Source organism: Pseudophryne corroboree, chromosome 8, assembly GCF_028390025.1.
Source record: "Pseudophryne corroboree isolate aPseCor3 chromosome 8, aPseCor3.hap2, whole genome shotgun sequence".
Taxonomy (NCBI): domain Eukaryota; kingdom Metazoa; phylum Chordata; class Amphibia; order Anura; family Myobatrachidae; genus Pseudophryne; species Pseudophryne corroboree.
In genome coordinates this window covers 197717189-197740813 of record NC_086451.1, presented here as the reverse complement: position 1 = coordinate 197740813, position 23625 = coordinate 197717189, and the positions used below count along the sequence as shown (strand labels likewise).

General features: G+C 46.2%; 1 protein-coding gene across 2 annotated transcripts in view; it reads right to left on the bottom strand.

The window, feature by feature from the left end:
- Positions 1 to 862: 862 nt before the first annotated feature.
- Positions 863 to 23625, bottom strand: part of LOC134948806 (serine/threonine-protein kinase Nek5-like) — a 129271-nt gene continuing 106508 nt past the window's right edge. For both annotated transcript variants that reach the window (XM_063937045.1, XM_063937044.1), the window contains exon 4: positions 863 to 1273. In XM_063937045.1, coding sequence (XP_063793115.1) covers positions 1110 to 1273 — 164 coding nt within the window. In that variant the 3' untranslated portion in view covers positions 863 to 1109. The remainder of the gene's footprint in view (positions 1274 to 23625) is intronic.

Genomic DNA, 23625 nt, shown 5'->3' with positions numbered 1-23625 from the left:
TTTCCTTGTGGAGCCCAGTACACCCCGCAGCAGAAACCATGTGCACTGCAGGTGGGACAAATATAACATGTGCAGAGAGAGTTAGATTTGGGTGGGTTATTTTGTTTCTGTGCAGGTTAAATACTAGCTGCTTTATTTTTACACTGCAATTTAGATTTCAGTTTGAACACACCACACCCAAATCTAACACTCTCTGCACATGTTATATCTGCCCCACCTGCAGTGCACATGGTTTTGCCCATCTGCTAACAAAGTTGCTGCTACGATGAAGTCTGAATTAGGCCCCATGTCTTCATAGTCCTTGCTTTGTACATCGTCAATAGCTGGGGGGTGAGATCCATTTTAGTCTGGGCTGCACAGTCGTCCCCCATCGCAAGCCTGCTGGCAGGTAGGTGTGAGGAGAGTTTGCTGAAGCAACTGTGAGCCAGCAGCTAGGGAATAAGCCAGGCAGCTACTGAAAGATCAGCTTACAAATAAAACATAAAGGGGTCAATTCAATTCAGCAACTTATGAATAGCGCCGGGAATTAGCTCCCGACACTATTCAATTCAGCTGCTAGTTACCCGCAATTGTCGGGAATTCTTCTCTCATCCCTGGGGGATGAGAGAAAAAACCCGACAAAAGTGCTGCCTCGCGGCCGGCGCGAGGCTGATTCTGTCGGGAATCAGCCTCGCGCCGGGGAGTTAAGTCGGAGAATGCCCGTTCTCCCGACAATTCAACCTGTTTAGTCGGCGAGAACGGGACATCGCCGACTTAACTGGAGCTGAATTGAATAGCGTCGGGAGCTAATTCCCGGCGCTATTCATAAGTTGCCGAATTGAATTGACCCCAAAGAATCCCCATAACTTCTAGAACAGCAATATTGTTGCGGTTTCAACAGCAGAACTTTAATTGTTATTGGTAATTGAAGGCAATCTGTGTTATGCATCAATAGCTATAAGGGGACAGCACTTACTGCTGAGGTTTACATGTGTAAGTAGATAATCACATTCATGGAAAAGTCCTGTTGCATTTGTTACTTAAACCCAATAACCCAAAATAATTATATATGGCCACTAGCAATATCTTGTATATCCTCTCAATGAAATATATTTTTTACATTAACATGCTCATGTCTCTTTGGCAGGGTCCTGATCCATATTGAAGAGGATGTAGCAAGTCTCAAGTCTTTCTGGGCCCATCTTGTGTTCAAACTGTGGCTGAAGATCTTCGGGTGTCAAGCCCTTTAGGAAATGGCTGGAGATCTCGTTGTACAGAGTCTGTCCAACATCCCCTAGGGAAGAAAAAACAAAGTATAGAGTATACTAAAAAGAAAGTACTTATTTCACAAGACTTGGTTTGTTTCATAACAACATGTTCTTTGGTCAGTAGACTACAGTATTCTTGAGGTTGCTGAAGATAGATCTAGGGACCAGAATCTTGTTGTTAGATTTGGCCAGAGTGTAAGTCTGACCTGAAGTTCATACTTGTGCCAATTTAATCTTTATATAATTAGTACTAATATTAATATGACTTGTGTTATGGTAATGATAATGCTGATTTATCCTTAGGAATGAAAGCTATACCTTAAAACACACCTTAAATACACTTTACCATGGAGCCGCTGCGGCCGCTGTACCTAATACACACTCTACGTACCTTGTACGCTATTAGCGTACAAAGTCCCGTTCTGTGTACGGACTTAGCGTACAAACGCTGCGCTGACGGTACAAAGTACTCACAGCGCGTACACACCCAGAGATACACTTTAAACCTTTTACAGCAATGCAATGCAATGATAATACACTTTAAACCTTAGCAGGGCAATGAAGACACGACACCAATTGTGATTTTACCGCTGGGTTCCGACACCACAGTGGATTATTGCTGAAAGGGGGTTACAATACAAATAATACAATACAATATAACAGAGTAAATGGCTACATTCAATGGTACATACGTGAGTGGACAAGCTTGCGCAACCCGGCCGGTCCTCGGTCATCTAATAGATAACTTTGTGAGTCTTGTGTCTGACCAGGCCTGCTGCAGGCTCTCTTTATTCACTTCATCCAAAACATAACACAATGGATACTGTAATCTCTTTGTCCATTGGACACAGGGATGGTCATTTATAGTACAGGAGAGGTCATAGGTCTGTTTGAATAGGTGGGCGATGTCTGTTCCAACTGCTCTTGTAGGTGGTCTCCTCTAGATTCCCGCCGCATACATAATGTACAGTAAATACAGTTTATATCTATATTCTGCTCCTGCACATAACTATCCGCAGGAACATGCGATCTTTCTCAAACCAACACCGGAATGTTACCCTTAAAATACCCTTCAGCTGGATACCAAACACCACCTTATAAACTTGTTCTGTCCCTCCTATTCTGTAAAGGTGAATCCCTTTGTTCTGAAACCATTTAAACTGTTGTTACTTGCTGCTGTGGTGCAGGGAGGCTATGTGTACATTGTGCACTATTTGGATTAAAAATAAGATTTTACTTACCGATAAATCTATTTCTCGTAGTCCGTAGTGGATGCTGGGACTCCGTAAGGACCATGGGGATATAGCGGCTCCGCAGGAGACAGGGCACAATAATAAAAGCTTTAGGATCAGGTGGTGTGCACTGGCTCCTCCCCCTATGACCCTCCTCCAAGCCTCAGTTAGGATACTGTGCCCGGACGAGCGTGCATAATAAGGAAGGATATTGAATCCCGGGTAAGACTCATACCAGCCACACCAATCACACCGTACAACCTGTGATCTGAACCCAGTTAACAGTATGATAACAACGAAGGAGCCTCTGAAAAGACGGCTCACAACAAGAATAACCCGATTTTTGTAACAATAACTATGTACAAGTATTGCAGACAATCCGCACTTGGGATGGGCGCCCAGCATCCACTACGGACTACGAGAAATAGATTTATCGGTAAGTAAAATCTTATTTTCTCTGACGTCCTAGTGGATGCTGGGACTCCGTAAGGACCATGGGGATTATACCAAAGCTCCCAAACGGGCGGGAGAGTGCGGATGACCCTGCAGCACCGAATGAGAGAACTCCATGTCCTCCTCAGCCAGGGTATCAAATTTGTAGAATTTAGCAAACGTGTTTGCCCCTGACCAAGTAACTGCTCGGCAAAGTTGTAAAGCCGAGACCCCTCGGGCAGTCGCCCAAGATGAGCCCCCTTCCTTTTGGAATGGGCTTTTACAGATTTTGGCTGTGGCAGGCCTGCCACAGAATGTGTAAACTGAATTGTATTACAAATCCAGCGAGCAATCGTCTGCTTAGAAGCAGGAGCACCCATCTTGTTGTGTGCATACAGGCTAAACAGCGAGTCAGATTTTCTGACTCCAGCCGTCCTGGAAACATATTTTTCAGGGCCCTGACAACGTCAAGTAACTTGGAGTCCTCCAAGTCCCTAGTACCCGCAGGTACCACAATAGGTTGGTTCATGTGAAAAACAGAAAACACCTTAAAGAGAAATTGAGGACGAGTCCTCAATTCTGCCCTGTCAGAATGAAAAATTAAGTAAGGGCTTTATATATGATAAAGCCGCCAATTCTGACACACGCCTGGCTGAAGCCAGGGCTAATAAAATATCTCACATGGAAGGTGACGATGCTAAGTCCACAGTGGTGAGTGGTTCAAACCAATGTGACTTTAGGAAACTCAAAACAACATTGAGATCCCAAGGTGCCACTGGGGCACAAAAGGAGGCTGTATATGCAGTACCCCTTTTACAAACATCTGAACGTCAGGCACTAAAGCCAGTTCTTTCTGGAAGAAATTCGACAGGGCCGAAATTTGAACCTTAATGGACCCTAATTTTAGGCCCATAGACAGTCCTGTTTTCAGGAAATGTAGGAAACGACCCAGTTGGAATTCCTCTGTAGGGGCCTTCTTGGCCTCACACCACGCAACATATCTTCACCAAATGCGGTGAAAATGTTTTGCGGTTACATCCTTCCTGTCTTCGACCAGGGTAGGGATGACTTCATCTGGAATGCCCTTTCAGGATCCGGCGTTCAACCGCCATGCCGTCAAACGCGGCCGCGGTAAGTCTTGGAACAGACAAGGCCCCTGCTGGAGCAGGTCCTTTCTTAAAGGTAGAGGCCACGGGTCTTCCGTGAACATCTCTTGAAGTTTCGGGTACCAAGTCTTTCTTGGCCAATCCGGAACCACGAGTATCGTTCTTACTCATCTCCCTCTTATGATTCTCAGTACTTTTGGTATGAGAGGCATAGGAGGGAACACATACTCTGACTGGTACACCCACAGTGTTACCAGAGCGTCCACCGCTATTGCCTGAGGGTCCCTTGACCTGGCGCAATATCTGTCTAGTTTTTTGTTCAGGCGGGACGCCATCATGTCCACCTTTGGTTTTTCCCAACGGTTTACAATCATGTGGAAGACTTCCCGATGAAGTCCCCACTCTCCCGGGTGGAGGTCATGCCTGCTGAGGAAGTCTGTTTCCCAGTTTTCCACTCCCGGAATGAACACTGCTGAGAGTGTTATCACATGATTTTTCGCCCAGCGAAGAATCCTTGTAGTTTCTGCCATTTCCCTCCTGCTTCTTGTGCCGCCCTGTCTGTTTACGTGGGCGACTGCCGTGATGTTGTCCCACTGGATCAATACCGGCTGACCTTGAAGCAGAGGTCTTGCTAAGCTTAGAGCATTGTAAATTGCCCTTAGCTCCAGTATATTTATGTGGAGAGAAGTCTCCAGACTTGATCACACTCTCTGGAAATTTTTTCCTTGTGTGACTGCTTCCCAGCCACTCAGGCTGGCATCCGTGGTCACCAGGACCCAGTCCTGAATGCCGAATCTGCGGCCCTTTCATAGATGAGCACTCTGCAGCCACCGCAGAAGAAACACCCTTGTCCTTGGAGACAGGGTTATCCGCTGATGCATCTGAAGATGCGATCCGGACCATTTTTCCAGCAGATCCCACGGAAAGGTTCTTGCGTGAAATCTACCGAATGGGATCGCTTTGTAAGAAACCACCATTTTTCACAGGATCCTTGTGCAATGATGCACTGATACTTTTCCTGGTTTTAGGAGGTTCCTGACTAGCTCGGATAACTCCCTGGCTTTCTTCTCCGGGAGAAAACATCCTTTTCTGGACTGTGTCCAGAATCATCCCTAGGAACAGTAGACGTGTCGTCGGAAAAAACTGCGATTTTGGAATATTTAGAATCCACTCGTGTTGTCGTAGAACTACTTAAGATAGTGCTACTCCGACCTCCAACTGTTCTCTGGACCTTGCCCTTATCAGGAAAGCGTCCATATTTCTTTTAAGAAGAATCATCATTTCGGCCATTACCTTGGTAAAGACCCGGGGTGCCGTGGACAATCCAAACGGCAGCGTCTGAACTGATAGTGACAGTTCTGTACCACGAACCTGAGGTACCCTTGGTGAGAAGGCAAATTTGGACATGTAGGTAAGCGTCCCTGATATCCAGTGACACCATATCGTCCCCTTCTTCCTGGTTCGCTATCACTACTCTGAGTGACTCCATCTTGATTTGAACGCTTGTATGTAAGTGTTCAAATATTTCAGATCTCACCGAGCCGTCTGGCTTCAGTACCACAATATAGTGTGGAATAATACCCCTTCCCTTGTTGTAGAAGGGGTACTTTGATTATCACCTGCTGGGAATACAGCCTGTGAATTGTTCCCAATACTGCCTCCCTGTCGGAGGGAGACGTTGGTAAAGCAGACTTCAGGAACTTGTGAGGGGGAGACGTCTCAAATTTCCAATGTACACCTGGGATACTACGTGTAGGATCCAGGAGTCCACTTGTGAGTGAGCCCCCTGCGTGCTGAAACTCTTGAGATGACCCCCTACCGCACCTGAGTCCGCTTGTACGGCCCCAGCGTCATGCTGCGGACTTGGCAGAAGCTGTGGAGGGCTTCTGTTCCTGGGAATGGGCTGCCTGCTGCAGTCTTCTTCCCTTTCCTCTACCCCTGGGCAGATATGACTGGCCCTTTTGCCCGCCTGCCCTTATGGGGACGAAAGGACTGAGACTGAAAAGACTGTGTCCTTTTCTGCTGAGATGTGACTTGGGGTAACAAAAGGTGGATTTTTCAGCTGTTGCCATGGCCACCAGGTCCGATGGACCGCCCCTTTATACGGCAATACTTCCATGTGCCGTCTGGAATCTGCATCACCTGACCACTGTCGTGTCTTCGTCTGGCAGATATGGACATCACATTTACTCTTGATGCCAGAATGCAAATATCCCTCTGCGCATCTCGCATATATAGAAATGCATCTATAGTCAATAAAATCTTGTCCCTGTCAAGGGTATCAATATTTTCAGTCAGGAAATCCGACCAAGCCCCCTCAGCGCTGCACATCCAGGCTGAGGCGATTGCTGGTCGTAGTATAACACCAGTATGTGTGTATATACTTTTAGGATATTTTTCAGCTTCCTATCAGCTGGCTCCTTGAGGGCTGCCGTATCTGGAGACGGTAACGCCCCTTGTTTTTATAAGCGTGTGAGCGCCTTATCCACCCTAAGGTGTGTTTCCCAACTCGCCCTAACTTCTGGCGGGAAAGGGTATACCGCCAATAATTTTCTATCGGAGGAAACCCACGTATCATCACACACTTCATTTAATTTATCTGATTCAGGAAAAACTACAAGTAGTTTATTCACACCCTACATAATACCCTTATTTGTGGTACTTGTAGTATCAGAAATATGTAACACCTCCTTCATTGCCCTTAACATGAAACGTGTGGCCCTAAAGGAAAATACGTTTGTTTCTTCACCGTCGACACTGGAGTCAATGTCCGTGTCTGTGTCGACCGACTGAGGTAAATGGGCGTTTTTACAAGCCCCTGACGGTGTCTGAGACGCCTGGACAGGTACTAATTTGTTTGCCGGCCGTCTCATGTCGTCAACCGACCTTGCAGCGTGTTGACATTATCACGTAATTCCTAAATAAGCCATCCATTCCAGTGTCGACTCCCTAGAGAGTGACATCACCAATACAGGCAATTTGCTCCGCCTCCTCACCAACATCGTCCTCCTACATGTCGACACACACGTACCGACACACATCACACACACAGGGAATGCTCTGATAGAGGACAGGACCCCACTAGCCCTTTGGGGAGACAGAGGGAGAGTTTGCCAGCACACACCAAAAACGCTATAATTATACAGGGACAACCCCTTATATAAGTGTTTTCCCTTATAGCATTTTTATATATGTAATCATATCGCCAAATAAGTGCCCCCCCTCTCTGTTTTAACTCTGTTTCTGTAGTGCAGTGCAGGGGAGAGCCTGGGAGCCTTCCTCACAGCAGAGCTGAGCAGGAAAATGGCGCCGTGTGCTGAGGAGAATAGGCCCCGCCCCCTTTTCGGCGGGCTCTTCTCCCGGAGTTTGTGAGATCTGGCAGGGGTTAAATACATCCATATAGCCTCAAGGGCTATATGTGATGTATTTTAGCCATAAAAAGGTATTATACATTGCTGCCCAGGGCGCCCCCCCCAGCGCCCTGCACCCTCAGTGACAGTTGGTGACTGTTGGTGAAGTGTGCTGACAACAATGGCGCACAGCTGCAGTGCTGTGCGCTACCTTATGAAGACTGAAAGTCTTCTGCCGCCTGTTTCTGGACCTCTGGACCTCTTCAACTTCGGCATCTGCAAGGGGGGTCGGCGGCACGGCTCCGGGACCGGACTCCATGGCTGGGCCTGTGTTCGATCCCTCTGGAGCTAATGGTGTCCAGTAGCCTAAGAAGCAAATCCATCCTGCACGCAGGTGAGTTTACTTCTCTCCCCTAAGTCCCTCGTAGCAGTGAGCCTGTTGCCAGCAGGACTCACTGAAAATAAAAAACCTAACTTAAACTTTTATTCTAAGCAGCTCAGGAGAGCCACCTAGATTGCACCCTTCTCGTCGGGCACAAAAATCTAACTGAGGCTTGGAGGAGGGTCATAGGGGGAGGAGCCAGTGCACACCACCTGATCCTAAAGCTTTTATTATTGTGCCCTGTCTCCTGCGGAGCCGCTATATCCCCATGGTCCTTACGGAGTCCCAGCATCCACTAGGACGTCAGAGAAATATGTAATGTGTTTTGATAGCCTTCCGTGCGTTCACAAACTCTACCGTAAATACTCATACCACGCGCTAATACGCGGGAGCAACCATACGCAAGTTGCGGATATGTGCACGCACGACAGAACAAGTGCACGCAGGGAGGCCATCTGTGTGTATTTTGTACGTGATGTGTGTACTGCAATATTTTTCGACTTTGACAGTCCACCCTTTGGCAGTCACCAATAACTGCCACTATCTAATCACTAAACAAAAAGATATCTACACAATATCTACAGAATTTTGGATGGTCGGGGGAGAGTGGTAGGTAGGAAATGTATGACCTAGTGGGATAGTAAAAAGCATGTATGTATGAATCCATGTCTGAAGGGCATGTATCATCGTGCCATATATGTTCTAAATAAGCTTTGAGGTATTGCGAAGTATACATTAAATCCTTCTCATCCCGTATCAAGGGTCTATAAATGGGCCAACAAACACTACCGAGCTCTTTTCGGCTTCTTGTTAAAACAAATGGGGTGCACATTTAGTTGATGATACATGGAGGGGGAAACGTATGTGAGTGCTAGTATATGTGGATATCACCTGTCGACTATGTGTGCTATTAACTGGAGGTTGCAGAGGTGAAGATAAGACACATATCTAAAATACATTCATATAAACATTTTGGGTAGGGCTGATGTCTTTTCCGAATGGATGTATCTGGGCAGAGGGGGAAACAAAAGAAAAACGGGTGAAAGAAACAGGCCATGAAATTCATTTGCAATCCTTATCATAACACGGTCTCTATGGACGGGTCATAAATTAAATCTGCTGCTATAACAGCGCCCTTGCTCCTTAGACTCATCAACTTTGTGCCGTGCTTGCGCCGCGTCAGAATTCGAACACACCTAAATATCAAACCAATAATTATGACGACTCCCAGGATACAAAGGAGAAACTTCCCTATACTCATAATAACATTTTGAGCCCACTCTCCTAAACCTGAGAACCAATTTTGTGTGTTCAACCATGAGACCCAGCCGGTCAGTTCATTACTCACAGTCGCCAAGGTAAGGTTGTGTTTCCTCCTGAACTCCCACTTCAACTGCAAGATATCGTCCATCTTTTGATCGATAATCTCCGTTGGGTCGTCAGTACTGTTCGTAATATACGTACAGCACTTCACCCCATATTGAGTTGCCAGAGTAACACAGTACCCACCTGTCATGGCTGTGATATAATTTAGGACCATCCTGTGCTGAATCAGTTCCTTCTTGTAAGTTTGTAACTCCCTTCCCGTATACCTGAAGGTGTCGTCATACATCTCAGTGATATTATCTATCAAGTTCGCTAGCGCATGGATATACCTATAATTTATCATTCCTCTGGCAGTACGGGTGATGTCTAATGCGAGAAGGAATTGAATCCCGGTGGATTCGTGGATCAAATCAGAGGCTGCGTGCTCTGTCCTATCTATGAGGTGTCTCTTGATGATGTGTTCATAGTGAGTATGAGTATAAGGAGCCTGAGCACTGCGGTGAACGTCTTTCATCTTATCATGGGTTATGGTCATGACCTCTGGCAGTACTCTCCCAATATAACACAATCCCTCTGAGCTCGGGGCAAGCCACTTGTACGCCTTCCTCCCACATATAAAATAGGCATTATCTGGGAGGACATAGGGGACAAAATATAACATCACCATATTACAAATTTTTCAAGTAAAGAAACCTATCCCTAGTTCTCCCATCTGCTCAGTACAAGTATCGGGCTGGATGATATGAGCACAATACCCTGGCGATACTTTTCCAACTCACATGGTCTTGCTTCCACGAGTATACCTATACCGGAAATACCTCCCACTGTTGGCTATTTGGCGTACAAGTTCAGAGTCTATGGGTATCCTATCAGCTCTGTGTGAAAAGGTCATTGTCTGGTTATTCCACGTCACTTCCCAATTTCCCGGTTTTCGCTAATTGGAAATATTAAAACATAATAAGGATCTGTCTACATGATACTGGTGGAGCTTCAAACTAGGGGGCCTAGAAATATTGAATTTCTTGTCCACCGGTCTCCCACCTCGCAATTCGAGTACCTCATCTATTGCTAAAGTGTATGGTACTAATCCTGACTTGCTCTGACCTTGAGGTACTTGTGAGCACACCCAGCATTCTGTCTGGTTTAAGACCTTACCCACTAGTGAGTGGTAATCACTCAACGGATGACGGTCCATGTCGATATTAAGGTTGGACTGACATCTCTGGATGCACCCATCCTCAACTATATTCTCACAATTCCTACAAATACAATATTCATCAGACAATAACCCCGCCAGCCTTTACTAAAGTGATGTGCTGATCCTGAGATCCTACAAATTCATACTTGCCATCAGAACCCATTCCAGATCCCTGCTCGACCTCTCTGGGACCCTCACAAAAACAAACTGTCCTTATCAAAACCAGAGTTACTAATAGAACCCGAAACACAGTCTCTTGTGATCAATCCATTTTGTTAGGGGAAAGGAGGAAAATAAGAAGGAGAAAAGAAAGGAGAAATGCAGGGGGAGGTGAAAAAAGAAAGTGGTACGACAACCGTTCTAGCTCTTGTTACTCTCTGTGCTCAGATGCCCTTCAACAGTCCTGCCTCTCAACTTTCCCGGAACAGACACTCCAGTGATACGAGATTCTCTACACTCTGCTCTTTGTCACGAGTTCTCTCCGGTCAGCGACCTTCTTGCAGTGGGACGAGTGGATCCAAGTCTCTCTTTCGGCGACCTTCAATGCTGTTGTGCTGGTTAACAAGACTTGATACGGTCCTTCCCACCTGTCTATGAGGCAACCTGAGCGTAAGAAATTTCGAATCATCACATAATCCCCAGGATCAATGTCATGACAATTACTGTTCGGCAGGTCAGGAATCACCAGCTTTAAATTTCTTTGTTGATTTCTCAGCTGCTGGCTCATCCCAACCAAATATTTCACAGTCACTTCATTATTACATTTCAAATCATCCTGGGGGTCTATCATTACATGAGGTTGTCGACCAAAAAGAATTTCAAAGGGTGATAGGTTAAGGGGAGACCTGGGAGTGGTTCTGATGCTGTACAACACTAATGGCAAAGCTTCTGGCCACGACAATCCAGTTTCAGCCATTAATTTGCTCAGCTTGTTCTTAATAGTGCTATTCACTCTCTCCACCTTTGCACTCGCCTGTGGACGGTACGGAGTATGCAGCTTGCTATTAATTCCCATCAGTTTGCACATGACCTGAAAGACTTCACCTGTAAAATGGGTACCCCTATCGCTTTCAATTATTCTAGGGATACCATATCTACACACAAATTCCTGCACAATTTTCTTTGCAGTGAACGTAGCAGTATTTGTGGCAGCAGGGAACGCTTCTACCCAATTTGAAAATACGTCAATATAAACTACAAAATATGATGGTGATGATACATACAAGCGCCCATACAGGGACTGTGGTGTGTTTCACAAGTCCTTCCTCAAGCAAATTTCAATGTCATGTAACATGGAAAGAAAGTGCATATAGTGATGTACAGTTTAAACAAATTTAAAATTTAATGTACAAACACATAACACTTATTAAAAAACATATACACAGCAGTGTGTGATAGATGATAAGGAGTCCCAAGTGCGTAATTACCAGCGGTAGGTCAGAACTGTCTCGCGGCAGTTCTACAAGCATGTGAATATGAACTCCACGGCAACCGCGGCTGTCGTCCCACCGTCTGGATAGATGGTCTCTCGCACTGGTTCCCCCGCTCTCTGTCCTCAGATATAACAGCCAACGCGTTTCTACCCTTAACGGGTCTTTGTCAAGGCATCCGGTGTAGTGAACTCTCCCTCTCTGTCCCATTTTTAAATGTACGTCTCCCAATCCAAGTGCGGCGGGCGCAGGTGGCTCCTATACATGCAATTGCCTACAAGTCCCATGAGCCCTCTCCGCGTCCAGCCGTCACTTCCTCCCTCTGTCTTCCGGTGTCTCTTATCTCCCCTTCTCCTCTGTGTCCATCGTGCTCTGTTCAGCCGGATATGCATCGAGAGTCCGTATCCATGGCAACCCGGTGTAACATTTTTTACTCGATAGCAGGAGTAGTTTATCAATATCAACGGTTCACAGTGTTTCTACACCCTCTCTCTCAGGTTGTCCTCGGAGTATTGATTTAAATAAACATGGGAAGATAATAAAACACATTGATTAACATTCTAATTCACAATATGATAGAGGACTTTTCATTCCACCAAAAAAGTGCTTATCCAGTGCAATACCACCAAAGTGCATTTTTTTGTTCTCCCATAAAAGAGGTGATAAGAAAAACCTGTCCCTATCTACATGCCCTACAGGAACCATTTTAACTCAAATTCTAAGTTCAATCCCCCCGGTTGTAGGGTGCCACACTCATAAATTTGTCTCATTTCTGCCTTAGCCAGCTGGGCGGGCAGGTCCCTTTGTCTCCAATGCCCCTTAACCCATTGTAATCCTATGAACCTTTTTATTGCAGAAATGGATTTATGATGACATTTGGAAAAATGGTCCGATAAGGCATGAGTGTATAAGCCATTTCTTATATTACGTAGGTGCTCGCCTATCCGCACCTTCAGAGGTCTTGAAGTCCTTCCGATGTAAAATAACCCGCATGCGCACTCTATGGCGTATACCACGTTTTTTGTGTTGCAGGTTATAAATTCGGAAACATTAAGTTTCTTTTTGTTAATGGCAATTTCATTAGTTTTATTGACTTGGAAAGAGAGACAAGCTTTAAAATCTCTCAAAGAAAATACAGACTTGGTGATTAAGCCCGCCGACAAGGGCGGCGGGGTGGTTGTTCTCAACAAACAAATGTATGAAGAAGAAGTGTTGAGACAGGTGGAAGATCAGGGAACATATGCCAAGTTGAAGAAGGACCCTACACAGGACATTCTAGACAAACTGCGAGGTTTTCTAGATAGATATTTGGAACAGAACATCTTAGAGGAAAAGGAATACAGATATTTGTTGAATGAGGAACCTACCATTCCAATTATCTACATCTTACCTAAAATACATAAGGACCCACTAAGACCACCAGGTAGGCCGATTGTTTCGGGTATAAATTCTGTAACTTGTAATTTATCAGAATATTTGGATTATCACCTACAGCCCCTGGTACTAAACAACAGGTCCCATTTAAAGGATACCACCGATTTCCTCAATCTCTTGACTACCATTTCATGGGAAGATAATTTCATTATGGTGACAGCGGACGTGAGGTCGCTGTATACGGTGATAGATCATCAGGACGGACTCACCGCCATTACAGAAGCTGTAAGGCAGAGTGATTTATCAGGAGGGAAACAGAAATTCATACTGGAGGGTGTGGAACTGATTTTAAGAAATAATTATTTCCATTTTAGGGACACCTTTTATGTACAGAAGGTGGGTACCGCCATGGGCACCAGGTTCGCTCCAAGTTATGCCAACCTCTTTATGGGGTTGTGGGAAGATCAACACATTTGGGATAACAACCCCTTTGGAGCGAACCTGGTGTCCTGGACTAGGTACATAGATGATGTGTTTTTTATATGGAGAGGAGACACCAGCACATTGAAGGAGTTCTGTGACTACTTAAATCAAAACTCTGTTAACATCACTTTTTCTTTTGAAATGAGTAGTGAGGAAATACACTTCCTGGATGTCACAGTATACCCCAAGGAGGGCATATTACAGACAAGAAACTATCGGAAACCCACGGACTCCAGGTCCTATCTTAAACAGAGCAGTTGCCACCATCCAGACTGGCTCGGATCTATACCGTGTGGTCAGATACGCCGTCTGCGTAGAAACTGCACGGAGATCAATGTTTTTGAAGAACAAGCAGAGGAAATGCAGGAAAACTTTGCTGCATCTGGATATAAACCATGTGCAATAAAAGACACCACCGCTAAGATGGGGAAACTTGACAGAAGAGATCTATTGCAAAAAAAGGCCAAAAAAGCAACATCATCCACTCCTTATGAATGGGCTTTCATCACGTCCTTTAATAGCCAATATAAGGATGTCGAAAAAAAACTGAGCAAACATTGGGGGATATTAAAAAGAGATCCCATTGTAGGAGACAAACTCCCCAATAAACCCAAGTGCATATATAGGAGAGCACCCAATTTAAGCAATGCCTTGGTTAGGGGTGCTTTGCCACCAGTAAGATCACTACTAACCATTAAATCAAAAGGCTTTTTTAGGTGCGGCATGTGCCTTGGTTGCCGCAACATAAAGGGGGACGGAACCAATAAAACTAATGAAATTACCATTAACAAATAGAAACTTAATGTTTCCGAATTTATACCTGCAACACAAAAAACGTGGTATACGCCATAGAGTGCGCATGCGGGTTTTTTTACATCGGAAGGACTTCAAGACCTCTGAAGGTGCGGATAGGCGAGCACCTACGTAATATAAGAAATGGCTTGAACACTCATGCCTTATCGGACCATTTTTCCAAATGTCATCATAAATCCATTTCTGCAATAAAAAGGTTCATAGGATTACAATGGGTTAAGTGGCATTGGAGACAAAGGGACCTGCCCGCCCAGCTGGCTAAGGCAGAAATGAGACAAATTTATGAGTGTGGCACCCTACAACCGGGGGGATTGAACTTAGAATTTGAGTTAAAATGGTTCCTGTAGGGCATGTAGATAGGGACAGGTTTTTCTTATCACCTCTTTTATGGGAGAACAAAAAAATGCACTTTGGTGGTATTGCACTGGATAAGCACTTTTTTGGTGGAATGAAAAGTCCTCTATCATATTGTGAATTAGAATGTTAATCAATGTGTTTTATTATCTTCCCATGTTTATTTAAATCAATACTCCGAGGACAACCTGAGAGAGAGGGTGTAGAAACACTGTGAACCGTTGATATTGATAAACTACTCCTGCTATCGAGTAAAAAATGTTACACCGGGTTGCCATGGATACGGACTCTCGATGCATATCCGGCTGAACAGAGCGTGATGGACACAGAGGAGAATGGGAGATAAGAGACACCGGAAGACAGAGGGAGGAAGTGACGGCTGGACGCGGAGAGGGCTCATGGGACTTGTAGGCAATTGCATGTATAGGAGCCACCTGCGCCCGCCGCACTTGGATTGGGAGACGTACATTTAAAAAATAAGAATTTACTTACCGATAATTCTATTTCTCGTAGTCCGTAGTGGATGCTGGGGACTCCGTCAGGACCATGGGGAATAGCGGGCTCCGCAGGAGACAGGGCACATCTAAAAAGCTTTTTAGGTCACATGGTGTGTACTGGCTCCTCCCCCTATGACCCTCCTCCAAGCCTCAGTTAGGTACTGTGCCCGGACGAGCGTACACAATAAGGAAGGATCTTGAATCCCGGGTAAGACTCATACCAGCCACACCAATCACACCGTACAACTTGTGATCTGAACCCAGTTAACAGTATGATAACAAAACGAAGTAGCCTCTGAAAAAATGGCTCACAACAATAGTAATAACCCGATTTTTGTAACAATAACTATGTACAAGCATTGCAGACAATCCGCACTTGGGATGGGCGCCCAGCATCCACTACGGACTACGAGAAATAGAATTATCGGTAAGTAAATTCTTATTTTCTCTAACGTCCTAGTGGATGCTGGGGACTCCGTCAGGACCATGGGGATTATACCAAAGCTCCCAAACGGGCGGGAGAGTGCGGATGACTCTGCAGCACCGAATGAGAGAACTCCAGGTCCTCTTTAGCCAGAGTATCAAATTTGTAAAATTTTACAAACGTGTTCTCCCCTGACCACGTAGCTGCTCGGCAAAGTTATAATGCCGAGACTCCTCGGGCAGCCGCCCAGGATGAGGCCACCTTCCTTGTGGAATGGGCATCTACATATTTCGGCTGTGGCAGGCCTGCCACAGAATGTGCAAGCTGAATTGTACTACAAATCTAGCGTGCAATAGACTGCTTAGAAGCAGGAGCACCCAGCTTGTTGGGTGCATACAATATAAACAGCAAGTCAGACTTTCTGACTCCAGCCGTCCTAACTATATATATATATATATATATATATATTTTTAGGGCCCTGACAACGTCTAGTAACTTGGAGTCCTCCAAGTCCCCAGTAGCCGCAGGCACCACAATAGGTTGTTTCAGGTGACAACGCTGACACCCCTTTAGGAAGAAACTGGAGACGAGTCCCAGTTCTGCCCTGTTCAAATGGAAAATTCTAATATGGGCTTTTGTAAAACAAAACCGCCCATTCTTTTTGACAATCGCCTGGCCGAGGCCAGGACTAACAACATGGTCACTTTCCATGTGAGATATTGGTCAACAGCATGGTCACTTTCCATGTGAGATATTTCAAATCCACAGATTTGAGCGGTTCAAACCAATATGATTTTAAGGAATCCCAACACTATGTTGAGATCTCACGGTGCCCCTAGAGGCACAAAAGAACTGTATATGGAATACACCCTTTACAATCTGGACTTCAGGAACTGAAGTCAATTTTTTCTGGAAGAAAATCTACAGGGCCGAAATTTAAATCTTAATGAACCCCAATTTGAGGCTCAAAACACTCCTGTTTTCAGGAAGTGCAGAATCGACCTAGTTGAATTTCCTTCGTGGAGCCTTCCTGGCCTTACCCACGCAACATATTTTCACCACATGTGGTGATGACGTTGTGCGGTCACCTCCTTCCTGGCTTTGACCAAGGTAGGTATGACCTCTTATGGAATGCCTTTTTCCCTTCAGAATCCGGTATTCAACCGCCATGCCGTCAAACGCAGCCGCGGTAATTCTTGGAAAAGACATGGTACTTGCTGAAGCAAGTCCCTTCTTAGCTCCCCAGGCCCTTAGTCCTCTGTGAGCATCTCTTGAAGCTCCGGGTACCAAGTCCCTCTTGGCCCATCCGGAGCCACTAGTATAGTTCATACTCCTCTATGTCTTATAATTCTCAATACCTTGGTTATGAGAAACAGAGGAGGGAACCCATACACTGACTGGTACACCCACGGTGTTACCAGAACATCCACAGCTATCGCCTGAAGGTCTCATGACCTGGCGGAATACCTGTCCCGTTTTTCGGGCGGGACGCTATCATGTCCACCTTTGGTCTTTGCCAACGATCCACAATCATGCTGAAAAACTTCCCTATGAAGTTTCCACTCTCCCGGGTGGAGGTCATGCCTGCTGAGGAAGTCTGCTTCCCAGTCGTCCACTCCCGGAAAGAACACTGCTGACAGTGCTATCACATGATTTTCCGCCTAGCGAAAAATCCTTGCAGTTTTGTCACTGCCCTCCCGCTTCTTGTGCCGCCCTTTCTGTTTACGTGGGCGACTGCCGTGATGTTATCCCACTGGATCAATACCGGCTGACCTTGAAGCAGAGGTCTTGCCAAGTTTAGAGCCTTATAAATTTGCTCTAAGCTTATTTATGCAGAGAGAATTCTCCAGACTTAATCACACTTCCCTGGAAATTTTTTCCCTGTGTGACTGTTCTCCAGCCTCTCAGGCTGGCCTCCGTGGTCACCGGCATCCAATCCTGAATGCCAAATCTGCGGCCCTCTAGAAGATGAGCACTCTGTAATCACCACAGGAGAGACACCCTTGTCCTTGGATATAGGGTTATCCGCTGATGCATCTGAGGATGCGATCCGGACCATTTGTCCAGCAGATCCCACCGAAGAGTTCTTGCGGGAAATCTGCCGAATGGAATTGCTTCGTAATAAGCCACCATTTTTACCAGGACTCTTGTGCAATGATGCACTGACACTTTTCCTGGTTTTAGGAGGATCCCGATTAGCTCGGATAACTCCCTGGCTTTCTCCACTGGGAGAAACACGTTTTTCTGGACTGTGTCCAGAATCATCCCTATGAACAGTAGACGTGTCATCGGAAAAAGCTGCGATTTTGGAATATTTAGAATCCACTCGTGCTGACGTAGAACTACTTAAGATAGTGCTACTCCGACCTCCAACTGTTCTCTGGACCTTGCCCTTATCAGGAAAGCGTCCATGTTTCCTTTCAAGAAAAATCATCATTCCGGCCATTACCTTGGTAAAGACCCGGGGCGCCGTGGACAACCCAAACGGCAGCGTCTGAACTGATAGTGACAGTTCTGTACCAGGAACCTGAAGTACCCTTGGAGAGAAGGGCAAATTTGGACCTGTAGGTAAGCGTCCCTGATATCCAGTGACACCATATCGTCCCCTTCTTCCTGGTTCGCTATCACTGCTCTGAGTGACTCCATCTTGATTTGAACGCTTGTATGTAAGTGTTCAAATATTTCAGATCTCACCGAGCCGGTTGGCTTCAGTACCACAATATAGTGTGGAATACTACCCCCTTCCATGTTGTAAGAGGGGTACTTTGATTATCACCTGCTGGGAATACAGCCTGTGAATTGTGTGAGGGGGAGATGTCTCGAATTTCCAATGTACACCTGGGATACTACATGTAGGATCCCGGAGTTCCCATGCGAGTGAGCCCCCTGCGTACTGAAACTCTTGAGATGACCCCCTACCGCACCTGAGTCCGCTTGTACGGCCCCAGCGTTATGCTGCGGACTTGGCAGAAGCTGTGAGGGGCTTCTGTTCCTGGGAATGGGCTGCTTGCTGCAGTCTTCTTCCCTTTCCTCTACCCCTGGGCAGATATGACTGGCCTTTGCCCGCCTGCCCCTATGGGGACGAAAGGACTGAGACTGAAAAGACTGTGTCCTTTTTTTTTTTGCCGATATGTGATTCGGGGTAACAAAAAGTGGATTTTTCAGCTGTTGCCATGGCCACCAGGTCCGATGGACCGCCTCTTTATACGGCAATACTTCCACATGCCGTCTGGAATCTGCCTCACCTGACCACTGTCGTGTCTTCGTCTGGCAGATATGTAAATCACATTTACTCTTGATGCCAGAATGCAAATATCCCTCTGCGCATCACGCATATATAGAAATGCATCCTTAAAATGCTCTATAGTCAATAAAATCTTGTCCCTGTCAAGGGTATCAAAATTTTCAGTCAGGAAATCCGACCAAGCCCCCTCAGCGCTGCACATCCAGGCTGAGGCGATTGCTGGTCGTAGTATAACACCAGTATGTGTGTATATACTGTCATGATATTTTTCAGCTTCCTATCAGCTGGCTTCTTGAGGGCGGCCGTATCTAGAGACGGTAACGCCATGTTTTTATAAGCGTGTGAGCGCCTTATCCACCCTAAGGTGTGTTTCCCAACTCGCCCTTACTTCTGGCGGGAAAGGGTATACCGCCCATAACTTTCTATCGGAGGAACCCCACGTATCATCACACACTTCATTTAATTTATCTGATTCAGGCAAAACTACAAGTAGTTTATTCACACCCTACAAAATACCCTTATTTGTGGTACTTGTAGTATCAGAAATATGTAACAGCTCCTTCATTGCCCTTAACATGTAACTCGTGGCCCTAAAGGAAAATTACGTATGTTTCTTCACCGTCGACACTGGGGTCAGTGTCCATGTCTGTGTCTGTCGACCGACTGAGGTAAATGGGCGTTTTTACAAGCCCCTGACGGTGTCTGAGACGCCTGGACCGGTACTAATTTGTCCGCCGGCCATCTCATGTCGTCAACCGTCTTGCAGCGTGTTGACATTATCACGTAATTCCATAAGTAGACCATCCATTCCGGTGTCGACTCCCTAGAGAGTGACATCAACATTACAGGCAATTTGCTCCGCCTCCTCACCAACATTTTCCTCATACATGTCGACACACACGTACCGACATACAGCACACACACAGGGAATGCTCTGATAGAGGACAGGACCCACTAGCCCTTTGGGGAGACAGAGGGAGAGTTTGCCAGCACACACCAAAAGCGCTATAATGTATATAACAACCCTAGAAGGTGTTGTTTCTATATATGCGCTCTTAATATATCATTATATCGCCAATTTATGCCCCCCTTCTCTTTTAACCCTGTTTCTGTAGTGCAGTGCAGGGGAGAGTGGGAGCCTTCCTCACCAGCGGAGCTGATCAGGAAAATGGCGCTGAGTGCTGAGGAGAATAAGCTCCGCCCCCTTTTCGGCGGGCTTTTCCTCCCGGTTTTTTAATAACTGGCCTGGGTTAAAATACATACATATAGCCTTAATGGCTATATGTGATGTATTTATTTGCCAAATAGGTATTTATATTGCTGCCCAGGGCGCCCCCAGCAGCGCCCTGCACCCTCCGTGACCGTGTCAGTGAGCCGTGTGACAACAATGGCGCACAGCTGCAGTGCTGTGCGCTACCTCTCTGAAGACTGTGAAGTCTTCTGCCGCCTGTTTCCGGACCTCCGTTCCGCCGTCTTTCTTCAGCGTCTGTAAGGGGGATCGGCGGCGCGGCTCCGGGACGAACCCCAGGCTGACCTGTGTTCCGACTCCCTCTGGAGCTCAGTGTCCAGTAGCCTAAGACTTCAATCCTCCTGCACGCAGGTGAGTTGCCAGTCTCTCCCCTAAGTCCCTCGTTGCAGTGATCCTGTCGCCAGCAGGAATCACTGATTAGAAACCTAAAAAAAAACTTTACTAAATAGCTCCTTAAGAGAGCCATCCAGTTTGCACCCTTCTCGGACGGGCACAAAAACCTAACTGAGGCTTGGAGGAGGGTCATAGGGGGAGGAGCCAGTACACACCATGTGACCTAAAAAGCTTTTTAGATGTGCCCTGTCTCCTGCGGAGCCCGCTATTCCCCATGGTCCTGACGGAGTCCCCAGCATCCACTAGGACGTTAGAGAAATGGGAGAGAGGGAGAGTTCACTACACCGGATGCCTTGACAAAGACCCGTTAAGGGTAGAAACGCGTTGGCTGTTATATCCGAGGACAGAGAGCGGGGGAACCAGTGCGAGAGACCATCTATCCAGACGGTGGGACGACAGCCGCGGTTGCCGTGGAGTTCATATTCACATGCTTGTAGAACTGCCGCGAGACAGTTCTGACCTACCGCTGGTAATTACGCACTTGGGACTCCTTATCATCTATCACACACTGCTGTGTATATGTTTTTTAATAAGTGTTATGTGTTTGTACATTAAATTTTAAATTTGTTTAAACTGTACATCACTATATGCACTTTCTTTCCATGTTACATGACATTGAAATTTGCTTGAGGAAGGACTTGTGAAACACACCACAGTCCCTGTATGGGCGCTTGTATGTATCATCACCATCATATTTTGCAGTTTGCTTGAGAGTTTCTCTTGGTGGGGGTACTGGAGGGTTACCCCAGTGTGACGGATAAATTGTCGAGCTGCCTAGTGTTGGGGCGCACCGTACTTGCTGTCTATCTTTTTCTGGTGGTCAATATAAACTAACACATATTTTAAATTACTACAGGGTGGTAACTGTATGAAATCGATTTGTATTACCTGAAAAGGGCCGTCTGTCGGAGGGATATGGGATGGCTCTGTTGGTATTGACTTTCCAATATTCTTCCTCAAGCAAGTAAAACATGTCATTGCTCTCTTACCTGCATGAGAAGAGAATCCTGGTGCACACCAGTAGGCTCTCACCAGCTTACACATACCCTCTTTACCCAGATGAGTCAGACCATGTGCCGCCTCAGCTAAGCTTGGAAGATATGTTCTGGGGTCTACTGGCTTACCTTGTCCACCTGTCCACAGTCCCGAGGATTCCTGGCCATATCCCTTTGACCTCCAGACTGCCTTTTCCTGTAGAGAACACAAATCTTGCATTTCAATTAATTGTTGTGTGTTGATCGTGTTAAATGTAATCAGTGATGTGATGTTCGTTTGTATGGGGGTGCTGGCTGCTGATTTAGCAGCTTCATCTGCCCGGCTGTTACCAAGTGAAATTGGGTCTTGGTTGTAAGTATGTGCTTTGCACTTGATAACAGCCACTCTGTCTGGTTCTTGTATCGCTGTTAGAAGTCTTTTTATGTGGGACGCATGCGCTACGGGTGTGCCAGCTGCCGTCATGAAATTTCTGAGGCGCCATAGGGCCCCGAAATCATGCACCACTCCAAAGGCATACCTAGAATATGTGTATATGTTAGCTGATTTACCCTTGGCCAATTCACACGCTCTGGTTAGGGCGACCAGCTCAGCAACTTGTGCTGAGTGCGGTGGGCCCAGGGGTTCAGCTTCTATGATACCTCTGTCGTCTACAACTGCAGTGCACAGGTCTCCCGAGCTGTTTGTCTGTGGCAACTACCGTCAGTGTAGAAGGTAAAGTCTACCCCTTCCAGTGGGTTGTCACTGATGTCAGGTCTCGCTGTGAAAGTCTGATTCAGGTATTCCATACAATCATGCGTATCAGTGTCTGCACTAAATCCTCCTTCACCATCATTCTCATCCTCCACCCTTTGTGCCTGTCCAGGCACACTTGGCAAGTAAGTTGCAGGATTTAGTGAGCTGCATCTCTTAATGGTGATGTTTACAGGGGCCATCAGTGATAATTCCCACTTTGTAAACCGAGCAGATGAGACATGTCTGGTTTGGGCTGAGTTTAGCAAGACTGATACAGCATGAGGTGTATGAATGGTCAGGTCATGTCCTAACACTACGTCCTCGCTTTTATTTACCAGCAAAGCTATCGCTGCAACACTTCGCAAGCAAGTGGGGAGAGACCTCGCTACAGTGTCCAACTGTGCATTATAGTATGCTACCGGTCTGCTGGCATTACCATGTCTCTGTGTTAAAACTCCTGCTGCGCACCCTGCACTTTCTGTACCGTATAATTCGAAGGGCTTCTCATAATCTGGCATACCTAATGCAGGTGCCTGTGATGGGCACTTTTTGAGTCTCTCAAATGCCAGTTCGGACTCATCTGTGTGCGAGACCTGTTCTTGCAAAGGTAAAGCCAGTATAGAGAACCCTGGAATCCAGTTTCGGCAGTACCCACACATTCCAAGGAAAGTGCGGATCTGTTGCTGCGTTTGTGGCAGAGTCATGTCGCGAATCGCCTGTATTCTATCAGCGGTGAGGTGTCTAAGTCCTTGAGTCAAGCAATGTCCCAAATATTTTACCCTGGTCTGGCACAACTGCAACTTATCCTTTGAAACCTTGTGTCCCATTTGGGAAAGATGAAACAGCAGCTGTTTCGTGTCTTTCAAGGACGATTCGAGTGAGTCAGAACACAACAATAAGTCATCGACATACTGTATTAGCACTGATCCACTCTCAGGTTGAAAGGATTGTAAACAGTCATGCAAGGCCTGGGAGAAAATACTCGGGCTGTCAATGAAGCCTTGGGGGAGACGAGTCCAGGTGTACTGTACTCCTCTGTATGTAAATACAAAGAGGTATTGGCTGTCAGGGTGCAGAGGGACAGAAAAGAAAGCAGAACAGAGGTCAATGACAGTGAAAAACTTCGCAGTAGGGGGAATTTGCATGAGGATGACAGCTGGATTGGGCACTACGGGGAATTGGCTCTCAACTATCTTGTTTATCCCCCTAAGATCCTGCACTAGCCTGTAACCCCTCCCCCCACTCTTTTTCACAGGGAAGATGGGACTATTGGCAGTGCTGGACATCCTGACTAGGATGCCCTGTTGTAACAACCTCTCTATGACGGGGTACACTCCTAATTCTACCTCTGGCTTCAGAGGAT